The following is a 20,855-nucleotide window of genomic DNA, read 5'->3' as shown; positions in this document are numbered from 1 at the left end:
TGGGACCCAAAATTCATCCCCAACGATGCTGTAAGCAGCCATTTTAACATCACTGCCATATAAGCCATCTCAGTTTTGCCTGCTAAACTATAAAGGAACCAGAAGGAAGATGTAATTCATTGATGAGAGATTGATGGGTTTTCGACATAATGTAATAATTTTAAGCTACAACTATAGTGAGCATATTAAGGGTGCAAATCCACACTTCATTTTCCCTAAATGTATGTTTCATGTGCACTTGAGAGGTTCCATGTTTTAACAAGAACACCACTTTTACACATTAGATGACACAAACACAGAAATAAGTCACCTTCTACATCTAGCACACAACACATAAAGTTAATAACATAAATTGAGAAAAGATCCTTGTCCCCGCCATGCACAGTATGTTCTCTGCACTATACAATTCCACATAAAACCAACATTGAAGAAGAGCTAACACGCAAGTAAACGAGTATCTCCTCACCAACACTACTACTCCACATCAACTGGTCATCTCTTCCGACGCTTCAGCTCCACCTAAAACAACCATCTCAGACACACCGTGAATATAAGATGATGGACATAAAATAAAATATAAAAAAAAAAGTGACACTAGAGCAGATTGACAAGTGATTAGCAGTTAGAATTAGAATCTTAAAGAGAAGAAAGTGCAAAGTTTTCCAAGTATTCCCAAACTAATTATCATCTTTATTCCGAAGTTGGGATTCAGCCATGTTTCTGGGGAGAAAGAAAATCCTTAGGAGGTTTTCCTTCCTTCTGCTACTATCTTGGGGCTTTGGTTGGAGAGGAATAAGATAATTTTCAAAGGGGAGGTCTCTTCTTTTCAGGATATTGTGTTGAATGTTTTGGGGTGGATTTTTTGGTGTAAATTATGTTCTAAGTTTAAGGGTGTTTTCTTTGAGGACTTCGTTTTTAGATGGGACTCTATTTGTAATTTTTAGATGCTTTCCTTTCGGTTAGTCATCTCAACCGGCTGTTGTATTTCAAATAAAAATAAAACTATTAGACAGGAAAAAGAGATCACTACTTTGTTGATCAATCTGAATAAGAAACCAAGTGATGTAGATCGGGCCCAAATCTAATCGTGTTAGAACAAAAATTATTGCTAATAATTGGAAGAACAGTAAGAAGCTTACTCAAAAAGTGATTAAATCAAGCAAAGAATCGCTATAGAAAAGGGCCAGATGTTCAACCAGTAGACCAGCTGCATAGAAACTCTTCTGAGAGAAGTTATATTATAATCATCCAACCAAATAACATTGACGAAAATCACTATTCCTCGGCAGATGCATCTCCTTTCACAATTCTCAAGTGACATATTAGAAACTTTCAAATCTCTAAGCAATTTTTAATTTCTTTAAGAAAACTCCCAAACACTTCATAAGAAATCCCAATAAATTTTGGAAACAAAAGAAGCTCACAAAGACTCCAGAAACTGTCTATTCCTCAACTAATGATCGTATGATTCACTGATTGTTAAACCAACCGCACATATGCAATAAAATGAAGGTTCCCTGAGACTTAAAATACGCTAACGGTATCGCGCATATCTTGGGGAGCTTATGTAACGACACATCCTGACAGGTAAACCTGTGACGCACGTTATTTTAACGATGTTTAGTAAAAGTTCTAAAAGAGGGATGTTTCATTTCAGTACTTTGTAAAAAAATTTATCGGTGACTATCATGTATTAAATTGTTAATCAAACTTTAGTAATTTGGTAGTCTCCCACTTATCAATCTACCAGAATTTATTACATTATTGGATCTATGAAGTAATTGTTAATAAAACTTTAGTTATTTGATAGTCTTCCACTTATCAATCTACCTGAATTTATTACGTTATTGGATGTATAGCGTACAAAAGTGTTCAGAATTTGTTTATTTGGTTTTTTTTTTTTTTCTTTTAAAAAATACATTCTAATTGAATACAACTAAAATATTAAATTACGGCAAGTGAAAGGATCGGCACAAATTTGTTTCGGATTTCTTGGAGACGTCAAGTCAAACGCCTCATATCTGTCAGACGCTACATGGGTCCATACCATCACCATCATTGAAGCCTTATCCCAAAGATAATTAAACTTACTTGGCTGAGAATGGAAAAATTAATGGTAGCTACAGATGTTTAAGGCCAAATTCGTGATGTTAGAATTTTATATGATCAAGCTAAACGAATTTCATACATTTTCTATACCCCTTGAACTCTTATTCATTTGGTTTTTTTTCTTTCCTTTGGAATCAACTATTAAACACTACAGTGCTCCTCATTGTTGGCATGATTTAGTGCTCTGAATTAATGCTAAGTGACATTGATATCCTTTCTCCAAATAAAAATAATAATAATTCACAAAACCAATTGCCTACAATACACTGCTATATGCTACAGAAGCATGTCAAATTTCTCATCCAGAACTTTTGTTAGTTCCTAACTCGTTGTCTTCCAACAAAATAAAACCCCTACAAACTACCCAAAAAATAAATTAACGGAGAATCAAAAACCTAAATGTTATCTTTCACTCAATCATTTGAAGAAAGTTTAAGTCCAAGCAGGAAACACAAGAGAACAATAATCAGTATTCTCACCTTAGGCTCAACAGGAAATGCGTTCTGGGATCTCTTGGCATCATCATCAGACGAACAATCAGAACACAAAAACTGCTCCAATTTCTTTGCCTGTTCTATAGACATGCCCATACATGAAGGATGAAACCTGCTCAGACAATGGAAAAGTAAAACACATCATGCATCATACATTCATGGAATATGACTAGAGGTAGCAAAGAAAATTGAACAATCTAATAGTAGATGAATTTAGTAAGTTATTCATAACTGAAAGCCATCTTATTACATTATGGAAAAAAAATATCTACTAATATTTTTATTTTTATATGGGTAAATTACACTTTGACCCCCTAACGTTTTGATAATTGCACTTACCTCCCTACTAGTTATCTAAGGGGCTCACTTACCCCCTTCCATCAAATTGCCATCAACCTAACAGTTAAATTCCTTTTTAAAAAGACCATTTTGCCATTTTAAAAATGTTTAAGTCTTTTATAAACAAAAATATGCATGTGAAAAAAATGAGTTCAATGAATGCTTAGGCGGGGGCATTTCAATTATTGTTTTATATTTTATTTCTGCTAATATAAAATAAGAGGATAAAATAGTAAAATAGTATCTAAATTTTAATCCTGTTTGTGAAAGGGGAGGAAACTGCAATTATCAAAATGTCAGGGGGTTAAAATGGAATTATGCCAAACTACAGCGGGTCAAAGCATATTTACCCTTTTTATTTTGCTAAGTAAAATATCTAAAGGGAAGAAACATTCCCAATGGTTCTTTCGGAGGTTGCCAAAGCCGCTTCAAGACGGCAATTCCGTAGAGGTCACCTTCTTAAACCTATGTTTCTTTTTATGATACTAAAATGGATATTTTAGTCTGCAAAATTTTTTTCCTTGCTACTTCCAAGTAACCTATTCTGTTTAAGCTGGCAAGGCTTGAGTTTGACATTAGCATTCTTAACCATCCCATATTACGAGGAGCCCTACCTCAAGCTGTCTCTACTGTAACTGTATGCCCAAATAAAGGATGTATGAACAATATTGGGCAAAACGAAAGGCATCAGAACAATAATAACAATAATGAGAGGGCATCAGTATACATGTAATCAGTCATGTCTAATTTCATCAGAATCCTTGAAGCAGAAATCATCAACAACTCAAAAGAAACCCCTACAAAACAGCCCAACTAAATCAACGAATCCCATCTAAACTTAAAGTCAGCAAACAGTGCCCCCTAGAACACTTTTAAACCCTTGAGACCATTGAGACATTCAGGCTTTAAATTCCATGCTAATACCATCAATGCTGCTTCCCTGCCCTTCAAACGTGCTGGCATTCCTCTCTCCAAATCCCCCAGTAGGTTTCAAAAGGCAAAAGATTTCAAAGGATTCTACTTCTAGCATTGAAGGCATAACTAGACCAAGATTCAAGGCTGACCTGGATGGATCTTGGGATGGTCAGATCCTACTTATTTTGAATGAAATGAAATAAGTGAGACCAAATTGAAAATGCAATTGGACAATAAAGGAGATGGTTATCTTTCTCTCCGCTGCACATCACACATCAATTAAGAAATATAATTTTTGAGCAATCAACTAATCAATGGCAAGGTATTAAATTTAGATTTCAGTGTCTTTTTTGGTTAATCTGGAAATGGAAATATTTCGATGAATGTGGAAATGAATACAATTTTTGGAAATGATGGAAATGACAGAAATATTGATAAAATTTTCATTAACCCTATAGGAAACGATAAAATAGGCATTAAAACACACCCATTAAGTCATCAAATTACAATAAAATACCATATGGAGTGAGAGATTGAATATCAGCAACATTTTGCTACAAATACATGTATTGAGAGGCTGACGGTGGAAATAACAATAATAATGTTGCTTTAACTACATACAACTTAATATGTAAGACATTAAAATGAAAAAAATATTAAGTATTGCATTCATGTGTAATTATATTTCTTTTATTTTTTTAATAAGTATGAATAAATGACTAATGTATCCATCTAATTGAAACATGATTGATTGTATGCGTGCTTATATGAACGAACTAATATGCTTAGAATAGATTAAAATAAGATGATATAAATAACTAACTAATCATAATTCATTTATACCAATGGATGAATGTTCTATGCATTTTTTACTAGTAAATACTAAGTGTAATTTACAAGTTCTTCCTAAAAGCAATTATAAGTTTTTTTCAAAAGAAAATATTTCGGTTGAAAGTTACTATTCATTGAAATATTTCCACCGAAATATTGCATTTTTATACCTAAAAAATGATATTTCGGATGAAATTCACAATTATCGAAATATTTCACGATATGAATAGTGATTTCTACTGAAATATATACAAAAAGAAATTGTCGGTTAAAGTTTGTGTCGGAACTTGTGGAAATGGAAATATTTCGGTATATTTTATGGAAATATGTCGAAATTTAATACTATGGTTCAAGATAAGTATCTCGTGTAGGGTGGGCTACTCAAATTTGGTATCATTTCCTTTCTCTCTTTGGCATTGTGGGGTGTTTTCCAATGCTCATTGGATCCTTGTTAGACAGGTGGTTCGTTATGGGTAGATCTTTTGCAGATGCTAAAAGATTTCTTTGGAGCTTTGTACCATTTGCAATCTATTGGGCTTTTTGGAAGAAAATAAACTCGTGAATTTTTGACAATCAGGAGCAATCGAAAAAAAATTATTCACTACCATTCTTGACTTGATTTTCTTTTGGTGTATAATCTTAAAATATTTAGAGGTGCTTTCTTTAAAGATTTTCTGGGGTGATCCTTTGAGTAGTTGGTTGGGTTTATCATGTTCTCGAGTCTTGTATCTTGGTTGGTATTCTAGACCACCTTTTTCAATGAAATTTTATTAATAAAGAAAATGTAAGACTACAACATTTACAGTAAATGGCATTAGACAAGGGTAGATAGAAGATATTTAAAGGGTCTCATTTCATAAATAGCATTTCTACATCTTTCTATTACGGGATTGTATGTATAGTAATTTTCACTGGTATATGTTGATTAGTCATCATAGTAAGACTCACAATTGATTTCAAATGGTGAATCAAACAAAAATAGTAGACATGAAAATGGATCAAGGAGCATATCATATCATTGCACATGCTTCAATTAATGCATTTTACAAGGAAAAGAATGCAAGTGTGCTTGAGTGGATGTGATACAAATGTAAGGTCCCTTGAACTTTACCAATAAAAGATTTTTCATAGGGAAAAAGGGGTAGCCTTGTGGGAAATTGATTCCTATGAGCAACAATGACCTATTTACATTTTTGAAGGTTTATTTACACATTATTTGACCAATACATTGGCGTTTAGAGACAAGTATACCGCTACAAAGAATGCCTAAGATAAAAACATCATGTGATAATATCCATGGTGACACCGACTTCATTGAAGCCCAAGAGACATAACATGAGTCACTCAACATCTAGAAGCCTCATAAATCATAAGAAAGTCAAGAATCTTAAACACATACAAACATGGTTTGAAATTTCAATTCGTTTAATAATATTTCAGTGGAACCTTACAGTTTTATCCGAAACCATAATGAAATGTTGACCCTGAAACATTCAGTGTTTCGGTAGAGATCATTTTGGTTTTTCTCATGATTGAAATATTGCCTTGAAACAATATTTGAAACCTTGCATGCGAAAATATAGTATACAATTTGGGTCGTAACTTAGTTCTTAAGATTGGACAAGGCCACATGTCACATGGCACAATGAAGTGAGGTGTCTTTGGCCTTCCCAAGTTTATAAAAGGGGACTTTGCCCTACCGCAAAAAATATACACAAAAACCAGGGAACATTCTATTTTTCTTAATTTAACTTTTCATTCAATTTTTAGCACTATTTATTGTGCCATGTGGTACAATCGAGCATGTCCATTAAAAATATGTGAAAATAAAGGAGCTCTTAAGAGAAGCCCAACAGATACCTCATCCACTTGTGACACATGACACAATTAGGCTTGTCTGTCAAAAGTATAGGGGAAAATGTTAAGTCTTCAATAGACAAAAATAAAGGATACATTGAATATGGACATAATCTGATTAACACAAAATTTTAATAATTTTTTGTCCCAAAAGATGGGTCATTAAACAAAGCCCACATGTTAGCCCATGACTCTTGACTAGTTGCCAATGCCCCAGCTCGGCCCAAAGTGACAACGCACAGGCTCATGTGTGCAGCAGTCCTTGGTCAAACTTAACTTTACCTAAGTCTAAAACAATGAACATTTATAAACCACTGGATCATTCTCTAATTGGTTGATGTAGGACTAAAAATAAAACAAAAAACATGAGTCAAGAAAGAAGGCAAAAAATCATTGCAAGTGTCCCACTTCACACTTCAATTTTTCAAACATTGCAAGTGACCCACTATGCAACAAGCATACTTCATTTCTAAAAAAAATTCTGCCCCATACAATGTATAAGATGCACATACTCACATGTTGGCCCATGCAAATACACTTTTCAAACAAATCTTGCTTTATTCAAATATTTTTGTTTTCAACTAATATTTGCATCTCATCTATATAATGTTAATTATCAACTCATTTAAGTATATTCTTTCTATACTGTATATTTAACACAAAGTAAAGTATTCAAAAGACATTACACTAGATGGTGTAATCTAAAGACTGCCTAGACAGATGATAGAACTTGAGATAGAGTTAAATGGTGAAATGGGATTCATGTTGTTGTCCTCGATATTTGGGACAATGCATAAATGATTATGATATGGAATAAATTGTACGGGCACATCAATATTTTGGGTTCGTTATTTGACACTCGGTATCAAGGTCGAAACCAAGACACGTGGTATCAGTCGTTGTTACATGATTGAAGACTCAATTTTTTGTGAAATATTGCCTGGCCAAATGAGAATGTGGTAGTATCAATGAAATAAAATTGAAAAAAGAATATATAACAAGATGAACCTCCAATAGTACATGTCAGCCAAGTAAAAAAAAAAAAAAATCAAACTAGTACTTTCAACACTTTAAATAGAATCATCCAAAACCTTCATGATGTAATATTAAAATTTCCCAATTTATATAAAAACTTCTTACATCTGCAAACATTTCCCTCTATGCCATCTCAATGTAACCAATGGTGGCACTTCTCAATAATAATATCTAGTAAAGAACATAACTGTAAGCTCCATATGATATAGAAACTCCATAGGGAAATAGTTAAGGCACGTGCATTGAACACCTAATTCATAATCAATTAGCACAAGCCTGCAGATACATTTTCCTTACTTGGGTCTAAGTCTTCATTACAAACATATGAGTGGTAATAACAGAACAATTTCTTCAGCAAAAACAAGTATAGAAATGGTTGTGGGCCATCCACTAGCATGAATCACGATCCTTCGCTCTATACAAACTTTAATTAACAAAAGGCGTAGCATTACACAGAATTGAATAGGAGGATTTTCAGCCGACCAAAGATATTTAGGAGAAGGCTCTGATGCCAATGAAGATGATGAAGAAATAACTTCACCCAAATCAACATTTTACATTCTTTAGCAATAATTTATGTTGCTGTGAAACACACGAATAAAGGCCGATTACATCCTCAATTGTAAGGAACACACAAGTCGAAGGTTCTAAAAGAGAGAGTGGAAGATCAACAGAATTCACCAAAATTAAGAAAAGATGTAGCTTTAGATAGAATTGAATGAAGAAATAGGACTCGTTCAATCGACTAAAATTTTTGGGATAAGGCTTTGATGATTATCAAGCTCACCCAAAACCAGTAATCCACATTGAACTTCAAATGAGTAACCTAGAAAATATAGGTCCGGAAATAACAAATTCTAAAGAAGCTCAAGAAAAATACATAAAAAAATTCAAATCAACAAATTATAAGGAGGTCAAACAGTAAAACACAAGCACCTCGCAATCAAAATATTTACCCACAACCAGTAATAAATAAAAAGATTCAAAATCATACCCAATCAAATATTAAAATATGTCTATTTCAACTGAAAACAAACTGAATCCTAAAAAGTTTACCAGTCCTTGCATCCTTCACATTGAACCATGAGATCGTCCGGATTATAAGGCATCTCACATTTGCAATACCTACAAACAAAAATCCAAACCAAATTTCAATCACCAACTAGTGCAATTAAGAACTTCAACAGGATTACAAGCTAGAGAAATCTTACTCACACTGCAACTCGATCCGGTGTGAATCCACCAGTGGACGCCTTATACTCAAACCGACAGAAATAATCCTCAGCTCCGACATTCTCAAGCTTAGTATAGCTCTTGAATGAGTGAACAGTGCACTTCCCTTCGATTGTGTGCGCGCTCTGCACATCGTAGTGGTCCGACAAAAACAACTCCTTTGCACCATGAAACTGTCTCCTCCCTCCCAGAGATTCCTCTGGACGATAATACCACCTTACTCGAACCTTCACATTGTTTCGATTATCGGCTTCAATCTTCTCCACTCTAGCCACATAAGGTGGCTTATCTGAGTCCGAAGGACGCATCATCACGCAATCTCCAGCTGAAGAACCCATCAAAGCTCCATAAATTTTCCAAAACAGGATTTTTTTTCTTTTTTTTAGAGAAATTAGTAGAAAAGTAAGAGAAGTTTTACCTTTGACGATCTTGTTGGTGCCTTTGATGGTGTAAGAATCCAAATCTTTCTTTCCTGGTCTCGTCTTCGCCATTAATTCCGACCTTCTCCGCTTTAGTTCAAAATAGAGGGTTTTAGGGGTAGAGAGAACGACAGAGAGTTTGACAAGTATCAATCTGAAGGTATTTTAATGGAGAAATTAGAAAACTAAGTGCATTACAGATGATTCCGGTCTGGTTTTGGAGATTTTGAGGTGATAAGAGTGAAAATGGCCGTTTAAACCCTAGATTTGGGGGGAAAGAACAGAAACCCTAGCTTAATAGAGAGAAAGTCGGGATAGTGTCAGAAGAGGCTCGTTTCCGACGATGACATATGTCCGCATGCGAAGCATGAACAGCATTGATGCATGGATGGCAGCATAGCCATTCTCGTACGTTTTCCGTATATACGGTTACCGTATGCGTATGTGTTTTTACATACAGATGCATACGCGTATGATACTCAGAGATCTACAGTAGGAGTAGAGTGGTAGAGTAGTTGGTGTTAACCGTTGATCTTGATCTTTTTGTGATAAAAAATGGACCCCCACCATTGGATGAAGATGTAATGTTGAGATGAGTTGTATTTTTGCATGGGACTATAGGAGTTGTTATAAGACCACAAGTTTGAAAATTATTATATAAAAAATATTATTATATGTAATTTTTCAAAATTACTGTCTCAGTTAAATTTTTTTATATTTATGAAAATAATCATACGTCCTCTGTATGTGTATACTAAAGTTTGGTCGTGTCACTTATAATTTTTAATATTTTTAAAAATTATTAAGAGGTATTATTGAAAAAGAAGAGAAAATAAAAAATAATATATAAAATAAAATAAATATTTTAAAAAAAAGATAAAAGAGAAACGATAATAGAACGTTATTCTCGAGATACATTCCTAACAGGAAGATAAATATTAAAATAAAAATAGGGAATCACAATTGTGTTTTATTATATAAATTTTTTTAATGATGAAACTCATAAATTTACTCATTTTCTACATTGATGATGTGGCAATGAAATCACCTCAAGTCAGTATCTTCCATTGATTTTGCCCATGTGGGGACGACTAAGAGTAAAAGAAAATATTGTAAGGGCAATTAGGAGTGAAAAAAATATTTTGTGAGGGACAGTTGAGAGGACAAATAGTGATGGATTTTTTATTTATCGTTAATACCTGTCGCAATAGCTTATTAATCTATAGGCTTTTAAAATTCTTATTGAGACAAGTACCCGCGATGTAAATCCGGCCCCATCTAGATCTTTTTCTATCTTCATGCCTTTGAATTGAATATGGGTTCACAAGAAAGATAAATAAGTATAAAACAAATATGACGGCACATTAGAGAATCATTTTCGTAACAAAAATAATTATGAAGTATACGTCCCCCTCCAATTTACCTTCATTTTCAAACATGTAATGTTTCTTTGTTCTTTCTAATAAGAGATCGTAAAACATCATGTTTTGACAAGATAGTTGGCAAAGCTTGTATCATGTACTTGTCTTGTTATCTGTACAATTCAAACCTCTCTTTTAAGCGGGTCACTCTTTGGATGAATTTCTTTAATCTCCAACTAAGAAATTGTGGAGGATATTTTGAGAAAAAGAGACGTGTAACAATCTTGAAGAAACGTTGTCGAGTGCCCAAATTAATTGAATGAGCCGAACGTTTGAATTAACCGAGGGATAAGAAAGGCCCAACTTGCCTGTAACCGAGTTCCGAGGGTGTTACGAATCCCACCAAATAAAGAGCATAACTGTATCTGTGAAAATCATGGTAAATCCCCAAACAAATGTAACCACTCAAACGAAAATTAAGGAAAAGATCTAGGAGGATCAAAGGGAAGAAACCATTGTAAATACAAAGATATAACACACCAAAAGGCATACAATTTTTTCTCTGAAAATACTAAACACTACTAATGCTAGGAATTCTGACTTAGCCCTCCTAGGAGCACAGGACAAGGATAACTATTTTGTCAGAGAGAATCTCGAGGTATAGCAAATTTTTTGCATTTACAAGAACCTAGATCTTGAAAATTTTAATAATGACACCATTGGAGGTTATTTCGCTTCTTAAACAAATTTGGCTCAATAATAAAATTAGCGACATGGATTTACTTATTTTAATTGTGTGTTCGAAATTTGATGTCCTCCTGATTTATTCTATTGCACGTTGAAAAAATTTTATGGGATCGGATGTACGATTGAGATACTAATCTCATCCCAAAAAATGTAGGAAAACGTATGAGAGCGACGAATGATCGAAAAGGAATCCCAAGCGAGAGTAGCGGATGTCTCTCATGATATGTTACCAGGATATAAATGTGGCTCTCTTCCTTCATTGTTGCACGGTGTAATAATAAATACATATTATATAAAACAAAATTAGGTACAATTCACAGTTTTTAAAATTAGTTTCATTTATTGGGACCACCTGTCCATGAATTATTTGGCTACAACTTGGAACACCTGCACACCTAAAGCAGAGTGATAGGTGATTTCTAACCATTGGTGTGAGCATTGTATGCTGAAATCTTATTTGAGTCTAATGGTTATAAATCATCTATTTGAACATTTTAGAACAAAGTCCCATAATGGGCAAAAGAGAACCTTTCTTTTATAAATAATTTTATATATTTTTGTATTTTTTTTTAAGTGTGTGTGTGTGTAAAAACTCAGAGCAAATCAAATGTGGAATATTTTTATGGTAGATATGATACAACCACTTAACCTAATTTAATTCAATGTATTATTCATGTTAATCTAATGTTCTAATGACTACTTGACCAACCCTGAAGGGATGGTTCAATGGCAATTTCAAATCCAATAAGGAGTGAGAATCTGTTGGTTGTGTGTTCGATTTCCTCGGGACCACCCACGAGGGCGTTCCCTCACTTACCTGGTGCGTGTGATGTGTGGGTGTTGCACATGCCTGGGGAAGAGTCCCATATGCCTTGGTTTCGGCCTTGACTCATCTAGTCCCCCTAGTCGGACGTAAGTCCAAACACATCCCTGATATCAAAAAAAAAAAAAATTAATACTTGAAAAAACATTGATGGACAAGATTCTCCTTCATGATTCATAGAGAGAGAATATAATTTGTGAATATATGTTTTCAAGTCTTACTGTCTTAGCTTTCAACGATCTTGATCACTACTTAGATGGTAGGACATAAAATGGGTCAGACTTTAACCAAAATCCGATTAATCTAAAAACCAAATGTAGCAGCTTTGGCTCCTTGGAGTAGATCCGAATTAAGAAATGGGTCAAACATGGTTTAATGTCTTTTGACGTGACATTACCCAACCCAATTAACTAGAATCTAAGGATGATTTCTTCGATTGCATATTTAGGATTCTTAAGGATCTTGATCACATCTTGATTGTTTGTAGTCAAAATAGATCCCATTGACATTACCCACACCCGATCCCATTTTTATCGCATAGATCATTCATTAGTTACACTTCATTAGCTCGAACTTTTATCGATGGAGTTGGGAGCATCATCCTTGAAACAATCCGATCCATTGGATCCACTAATATTGAACCATGGCAAGTCGTTTACCTGTATATTATGGTAGAATCAATCCATGGTTACAAATATTATAAATATAGTTATCTTACATTATAAGCAAAACAATAGCCTAGTGGCAAGCCGAGCCTTGATAAGCTTTTCGGGAAGGGTAGGTGAAGTGTTCAAAACCCCACGAAGCTATGAATTCCTTAGGGCCACCCTCCAAGTTTGATTGACCCTTGACTCAACCAATTGCACGTAAGACTTTCTGCAGGGCAAGTGCATGTGACCATGAGATTAGTCTCACCCGAAGGGTGGGGATACCCACAATAAGCAACAACAACAACAAAAAACCAAAACTATAACATAAGTTATTTGGCCAATTCGAGCTATGTGACGCATGGTTTTAAAACTTGATTTATCGTCTCGTCTCATTCATGCCTGATATCGAGTTGACTTGAACAATATGTCTCATTCGAGTCATCTCATTCTGCATTGAGACAATGGTTTTTAACCTTATAAAAAATCTGATGAAGAAGATGAACTTTTTCAGCCCAGTTGGACCCAAATCCTTTGTTCTTTGGTTTCTCCGATTTCAACGAAAGGGCATGTTAAAAAGAGCTACAAATTTCCCAATATGCTTCACATAACTGAAGTTTGACATATTAATAACAAGAAATGAAGGAGACTTACCACCAAAATGAGAGGTATGGCAATGGCAAGCTTTGGGGTGATTGAGAGATGCATAGAATTGGGTTTGGTAGTTCTTGCAATTCCTTAGAGTTTGGGTTAGGGTTTCTTGAACATTTAATTGAGGAAATTTTGGCTGAAAACTTGTTGGTCTCAAATATCTCGGATAACATTTTCTATATCTCGTCCGAGACGTATCGTTCATCTAGCGAGCTTTCGCAAAACCAAAAAAACTCGTCTCGTCCATGCCTAATGTGACGAGCCTGGCTCTCATGGAAAAATCGGGCCCTATACATGAATCTAGATGAATCGGGCACACCCAACCCAATAACTAAGCGTATCTAACAAAACTACTCAAACCCAATTCACAATGGTTAATGTTGAGGTCAAAACAAAGCCCATTGAAATAACTGATTTCTATATCAACTATTGAATTATTTTTGGAGATGGGCTCAACCAAACCACATAGCTGTTTTTTAAAGGCCATGATGATAGGACATTCAAATCTGACAGTTAGAAATCATCAATCGTCTTCACCCTTCATCCAAGGTTTATAAGACACATAATGTAACAAGTATAATATATCTTAATTGACCTTTTGACCACCAATTTACATATTGGGCTTCTAACTTGAGTTAACAGTTAACCCAATGGGCCCATTAACAGTCCATTAGACATCAATCAAAATTATAACTGCATATTTGAGGGTTGGCAATCCATGGCTTTTTTCCGATATTATGAGAATCCTTTGGATTTTGTCTCATTTACGTCATGTTTGAGTATTTGAGAGGAGAGAAATTGTAAAACTTTTGAGGGATTTATCAGCATTCTTGGAATTTTTTTCCATTTTTTTTGGTGCAATTTTTTCATATTTTTAAAGGATTCTCCTCTGAAAATTTTCCTTTTTAGAGTTATCTTGTTTGTAACTTTGTATGGTTTGTTTCAATTTGTTCTTAAGTTGCTTTGTCTTTCTTGTTGTTCTTTGGGTGGTTGTCTCTTCCTTATTTCATTTTCTTTCATTTTTCTCTTGCCATAATTCTCTATATAAAAATATAAATAAATAAAAAACAAAATTTTAAAATTTTCATTCGGTGTACACGATTGATGTGGTAAGGGTACAAAATGATAGATATTTTTCTTCGGGATACAAAAGGAAAACAATCAACGGTTTTGTGCCTTTGCAATGTCAGTCGAGTACTGATCGAGTGAAAATTTTCAAATAAAAAAATCATTAGGGATATTAAAAATGTTACATAATTTAGAATAAGTTAAGTTGGAAATAATCGCCTTTTTTACATTTGGACTCTTGTAGAATTATTTATGAACTCTTGATTTGCTTGACCTAACATATCTATAAACATTATTTATATAATCAACAAGAATAATAATAGAATGGTGTCGTCTTTATTCTTTTATTCACTTGGACTCAAGCTCAAAGTTATATGAGTCGTGATAATCTGACTACCCCACATGACATACTCAATCAACTGCCTGACATGACAAGTTCAGGAATCGTAGATTTGTGCTACTTGGGAAACCTGTTTCTCTCGAGATACACTTTTTTTATGGGGAAGTGCAGTCGTGTATCCCCAGAAGCGCAGATCTACAACTCCAGAACTTGTCACGTCAAGGTAGTCAATTGAATTTGCCACATGGGGTAGTTAGATTATCATGATTTAAGTTATATTGCAATATGTCGACCAAATGAGGCATTGATCTCTCAACAAATGCAAAGAAATTGAAAACATAGATAATCTTTCAGCTACAAGAATCATAGAAGTAGAATCGGAAGCATAAGAAATTGACACACAATTACAAAATTATTATTTGGTGAGAGATTTTTTGAGATTTAACTTCTTTAGACATTGTTGATCATTAGATATTTAGATCATTTTTTAATCATTAAATCTATGATCTAAAATATTGTGAGGGCAATTTTAGTCATTACCTAATTAAATAGAGTCGGTAATTTTCTAACGCCTCCTTTAACATGCCTTCCCTAATGTGGTTTGGACTAGAATCATATATTTCCTCGAGATGCACAATTGTACATCCCTATAAACATGTGAAGTTGTGTATCCTGAGAAAAAAATCTATGATTCTAGCACATGCCACGTCAAGGGACGTATGTCTGTGAGAGAAAGTGAGAAAGAGAGAGAGAGAGAGAGAGGGGAGGGGGGGCGGAATAAAGACACTATCTAAAATTTTGCGCAAATGTTAAGTTATGTTATTTTCTGGGGGGGGAAAAGACACTATCTAAAATTTTGCGCAAATGTTAAGTTATGTTATTTTCTTGCAACCATTGGCCTTCACTCGGTAGAAGTTGGAAAGTAGGCCATGCTTTTCACAATGTTGTTGATGTCATCATTGTGGAAGATATTTTTTTGTATGGCACCTAGGGATCTGAGTGGATCTTAAAAATCTTAATCAACTTGTTCAAATCCCAATGACGAGGAATGCTCGGTGGATTCAGACTCAAGTTTAGACCTTAGTAGGTAAGATAGTCGTTGGGACCAATACACATAACAAAACAACTTAGTAAAAATTAATGATTGGACGAAGTTGATAATTGTTAAAATCACGATAAGGGAAAATCACAAAAAAATTGGTGAATAAGAAAAAGATCTTAAGTAGATACATTCTTAATTGAGATCCTTCTTCCAAATTGGATAAAGATGGAATTGGAAACAGGATCCAAGGAGATCTTATGGTTTTACCTCTATATAATAAATACAAGGATTTAGATGCTTTGTGGTACATCTTTTAATACTCTACAGTATTATTCTACTATTTTTATTTATTGCTTAGTTTTGACGTCGGAGAAATTGTGTTGAAGACAAACCTAATAACACAGGAGATGAAAATCTAAAACGTGCAAATCTCAAGATGGTGCAATTTTTTTGCGTCAACAATCATCATAATTTATAATGAGAAAGGATTAGAATTGAGAATACCAACAATTAAAAAAAAAATTGCTAATTTAATATTGAGAAACATTTTCCTTACTTAGTAAGATTTTAAGTCTTAATGAGGTCGTTTTACTCAAATGGATTACCACATCAACAATCCAACACCACATCCCTCTAAATTTCTTCAAAAAACTGGGATAAAAATAAAAAATAAAAACAATTTCTTTTGAACTTGATCCAAGATTTTGAAAATGGATGGTTACTAAAATTCTACAAAACTCCCATACATGAAATTGAAATACAATGATAAAAATATATTTTTTTATAAAAAATTTTCAAAATTCATAGAATATTATCCTCTGCGACGTGAAGCATCAAATCATGTTTTTGGATGCCACAAGATAGTCCTAAGTCCTCTTAGTGAGGGTGAAATCATTGCTTAGTAAGGTTAATTGGACTCATTACTATTCAATCAAAATGTGTCAATTCAAGTTAGAAAATGATCCCAAACCCATCATATAAAAGCACTAAATTACAAAGACCATAAGAAATTACAATGTTTCTTTCAAATTAAGCAACTTTAAAGTTATTAATTATGTAAAAGTGGGTTCACAAACTTTACAACAACAAAACAAAAACAAACAAAAAAAAACAATATTTATACAAAAATATTAGAAAAAAAAAAAAAAAACTCCAAAAAGTTAAAAAACTTTCTTAGAAAAGAGGGTGCGTAGGTTAAAGATGTTACCCCCAATTCCCTCATTTCCACCATTACCGCTACCACCACCATCGCTTCTACAACTCAAGCTGTGATCATACCCAATACACATTGGGATACTTAAATTCAAAACCCTAACCCTAGCACCACCACCACCACTTTTACTTCGTTGACCACTTTTACTTCGTTGACTCTCCAAACAATCTTTCTTGACTCCTCTCTCCATATTCCGAACCACAGGTTCGGAGCTCCTCACACACGAACCTCCACGCCGAACCTGCCAAACAGGGCTACTTCTTCCCAAATGAACTCCACCTCGAGCCGGACTACTCGGCCACTTCTTCGACTTCGACTCACCAGCTGAGTTACTGCGTGAACAAGGCGCGCTACTTACCTTACGAGTCACACCTCCAGAAACCATCTTTGGCCGGTTGTTTCCAGCCGAACGGCTCCGCGCAAATGGCCATAAATTGATGTTGAGCTCAGCCGATGAGCTCGCGCCGCTGCTACTACTCTTCCTCTCTTTCTTCTTCTCTTTGTCTTTAGTGGCGGTTTTCTTCTCACCCAACTTGAAGATGTGTTTCCATCGTTTTGATGTCGATAACTGAGTCGATGACGATGACTCGGGTCCTGGATCGGTTGTTTCAACGATGGGGTTAACGTGGTCCGAGTCAGATGGGTTTGGGTGTTGAGGGAGAACTTGGAGAGGGAGGAGAACACCATTAACGAATAATTCGTCGGCGGAGAGGAGATGGGGATGTGGGAAAGATGGGTTTCTAACCATCCAAAACTCGAACTCGGGCGAGTTGGAATCGTTGCTTCTCCTTCCACTAGTAATTCGAGAGAGGGTCGGCTGGGTTCTGCCTTCTGGTTCCATTGAAACAGAGAGAGAGGGAGAGAGAGGTGAATGTTCTTTCCTTTGTTGGGAATCAAATAAAACTACAAGAAATAAAAGCTTGAGAAAGAGAGAGAGAGGGGGGAGGAAGGATAAGAGAAGGGGATTTTATGAGGTACTGTAACTGTCATCTGTCAACAGTTTACATCCTTAGTGGGTCTTAAAAAGTCTGATTTGACAAGACAATAAAAGAAGTAATTTATAATAAGTAATAGTGAAACTCTTTTGTTACTTAAACTTATAGTAAGATTTTGAGCCCTACTAAAGTTGTGTTTGGATTAAAAGGATAAAAAAAGAAAATCATTAAAAAAAAAAAAAAGAGAAGAATAACATTTATTTTTTTCATCTTGTTTAGTTTGAAAAAAAACAAAAACAAAAAAAATGTAGAATTAGAATTTTGAATGTTTTTATTAGTCATGAGTAGTTATTTTCTCTTTATTTTTCTCTCGTTACTATTTTTTTTTCTATTATTCTTCTTTTCTCTCTTCACTTAACAATCCAAACACGAGAAATGAAAAGCAACTCACTTATTTTCTCTCTTTTTTCTTATTATTTCTCTCAATTCAAACATATTGTAAGAACCGTTTTTGTTCAAATGAAGTACCACATAAGAAATCCAACCCCACAGCCCTCTAAGTTTCATTCAAAAATTTAGATTCAAAAAAAGAAAAAAACATTTGAACTAGATCCAAGATTTTGAAAATGATCAGCCACTGAACTTTTACATAACTCACAAATTTAAAAATGAAATTCAACAGTGAAAAATAATTTTATTTTGAAAAAATAAAAAAATCAAAATTCATGGAATGTTGTATTCTACACCTGTGAAGCATCAAATCATGCTTTTGGATACCAAGAGGTGAGCCCAAGGACCCTTAGTAAGAGTGAAATCCTTACTAAGGCAAGGGGGACTATAAGCAATACAATTGTTGAGTCAATAAGTGTTCTACGATATTTTCTTTCAAAAAATAATGGTCAATTATTTTTTCAAGTTAGAGTAAAATCATATACCTTTATACATTTCTAATCCTAATTTGATTGATATCTTTACTATTATAATGAAGAGAATTTTTTGCTATCAACCCAATAACCATTTGACATATGGCACAAATGACAAAAGCAATAAAGAGGAATTTTATTTCTGTCCTTTGTCCATAAATATTAATTTTAAGATTTTAAATCTTAAAAAGAATCGTTGCGCTCACATGACCTACCACATTGGAAATCTAACACCACAACCTTCTACATTTAATTTTAAAAAAACCATATTAAAAAAATGAACTTGATCCAAGGAGTTAAGACTAGACAGTTACTGAGCACCCAAACTTAAAATAAAAATTCAACCGTAAAAAATAATTATTTTTTGAATTTTCCTCTACAACCTAGTTGCATCAGATCATGTTTTTAATGCCACAAGGTGATCCGATAAAGAAATTTCAATTTTTTTTTTCACATTGGGCAAAAGAGAAAATTTTCCTCTCTTATTGGTTTTGTCATTTGCGTCACATGTCAAACGGTTGTAGCATGTGAGCAAAAAATCTCTTTATAATGAGAAGATGCGAAGTTGAAGTGGTTCGGCACCAAAATTTGTGTGGTCATTAATGCCCCCACTTTTATATTTAAACTTCATATAATCATATGATCATTTTAGTCAAAAATCAAGGAAATTGAAATCACACTGAGCTTAATTTAAAAATTACAAAAAATATCATTTGTAATGTATAATTTTCAAAAACCTTTTAATCAATATTTAAATTACAAATAAGCTCTTTTAATAAATTTTTGTTTGCATATGCCACCTTCTAGTATTTATAATGGGAAAAATATTATATTATGTTTTCGTTTTTATTTTTATTTGTTAAGCATGGTGAAATCAATACAATAGAACAACATAAATCTATGTCATACGATTGTTTTGATCCCCTTTTTTATTTTTATTTTATTGGAAAACCTATTTTTAATGAGTTCAGTGACTCAGTGCTCTCGTGATGTGAACCTACATCTCTGACATCTATTACTATGATTATTATTACAAATATTTCTTTACAAGGACTTGTATGTTTAATATCTTCAAAGATGATGCAAGTTTTAAGAAAAATAAAAGTTTATTACAATTAATTTTACTTATATATATATATAAGGCAAATCCCTAAGAAATCCAACAATACATTTCCCCCTTCAAATTAATGAGGACAGTTGCCCCCACAAGAATTTTTAAAACAAAAGATTTATATGGCTATTGCGACAGATTACAACAGTGTATAACAAAATCTACTCCTACTACCTCCTTATAAAACTTTAAAAATTTTAAGTGTCTTATTTGCCCCCCTATAAACAAAATCTTGACTCCATCCTTGATTATTGACGAGAGTACATTTATTTTAATCCTTTTGTCGTAGTTTCTCCAAGGTCAAGTCTTTTTACTATCTCTTAAAATAATTCAAATATCTCTAGTATTAATATTTACGTAAATATATATTTTTCTTTTGTACAAATGTCATGTTTGATAAGACTTCTGAAGTCTAAAGTTTAGAAATATTTAAAGTCTGGAAATTAGAAATCAAGTTTCAGAAGTTTCTTCCAACATCCTTCATCGTTGATTCAAAACTCCTGAATTTCAATTCTGAAATTTAAAATCTGAAACAAAAATAAAACTTCTGAATTCTAATTTTAAAGATAGACTACTTTCATTCAAACTTCAAAAGTGAGAAATGTTACCAACACACACTCATCATTGATTCAAAATTTTTGAATTTTGATTCTGAAATTTAAAATCTGAAATAAAAAAAGTAAAAATAAAACTTCTCAATTTTGAATTTTAAAGATGGATTACCTTTAGAAGTGAGAAGTGTTACCAAACACACATTTATAC

At 33.7% G+C, this 20,855-nt stretch overlaps 2 protein-coding genes across 3 annotated transcripts; both read right to left on the bottom strand.

The window, feature by feature from the left end:
• Positions 1 to 95: 95 nt before the first annotated feature.
• Positions 96 to 9,611, bottom strand: LOC147387186 (chromatin remodeling protein EBS-like). 2 transcript variants are annotated; one of them, XM_086420742.1, is made up of 5 exons: positions 9,232 to 9,604; positions 8,796 to 9,138; positions 8,637 to 8,705; positions 2,589 to 2,715; positions 96 to 519 (listed from the first exon to the last, which is right to left on the bottom strand). In XM_086420742.1, the coding sequence occupies exons 1-5, from the start codon at positions 9,302 to 9,304 to the stop codon at positions 493 to 495; spliced, it is 639 nt and encodes a 212-aa protein (XP_086276868.1). In that variant the 5' UTR covers positions 9,305 to 9,604; the 3' UTR covers positions 96 to 492. The 2 variants fall into 2 exon arrangements, with proteins under 2 accessions (XP_086276868.1, XP_086276866.1); XM_086420740.1 differs by lacking the exon at positions 96 to 519 and adding an exon at positions 531 to 1,207 and having other exon boundaries at positions 9,232 to 9,611.
• Positions 9,612 to 16,914: 7,303 nt separating this feature from the next.
• On the bottom strand, positions 16,915 to 18,085 carry LOC147387185 (uncharacterized). Its single transcript, XM_086421971.1, has one exon. It carries the CDS (start codon positions 17,963 to 17,965, stop codon positions 17,072 to 17,074), a length of 894 nt encoding a protein of 297 aa, XP_086278097.1. The 5' UTR covers positions 17,966 to 18,085; the 3' UTR covers positions 16,915 to 17,071.
• Positions 18,086 to 20,855: the final 2,770 nt, after the last annotated feature.

The sequence above is a fragment of the Akebia trifoliata genome, chromosome 13 (assembly GCF_017979445.1).
Source record: "Akebia trifoliata isolate Shusen 1 chromosome 13, ASM1797944v1, whole genome shotgun sequence".
Classification (NCBI taxonomy): Eukaryota; Viridiplantae; Streptophyta; class Magnoliopsida; order Ranunculales; family Lardizabalaceae; genus Akebia; species Akebia trifoliata.
The sequence above is the reverse complement of the archived record's forward strand: the minus strand, read 5'-3'. Positions and strand labels throughout refer to the sequence as shown.

Excerpts from the sequence above, each read along its gene's own strand:
- LOC147387186 (XM_086420740.1), bottom strand. The coding sequence starts at position 9,304 with ATGGCGAAGACGAGACCAGGAAAGAAAGATTTGGATTCTTACACCATC. Across the intron at positions 8,706-8,795 it reads ACACCGGATCGAGTTGCAGT|GTATTGCAAATGTGAGATGC; the intron begins GTGAGTAAGATT and ends TTTTGTTTGTAG. Across the intron at positions 1,208-2,588 it reads CATTTCCTGTTGAGCCTAAG|CTGGTCTACTGGTTGAACAT; the intron begins GTGAGAATACTG and ends GTTTCTATGCAG.
- LOC147387185 (XM_086421971.1), bottom strand. The coding sequence starts at position 17,965 with ATGGAACCAGAAGGCAGAACCCAGCCGACCCTCTCTCGAATTACTAGT.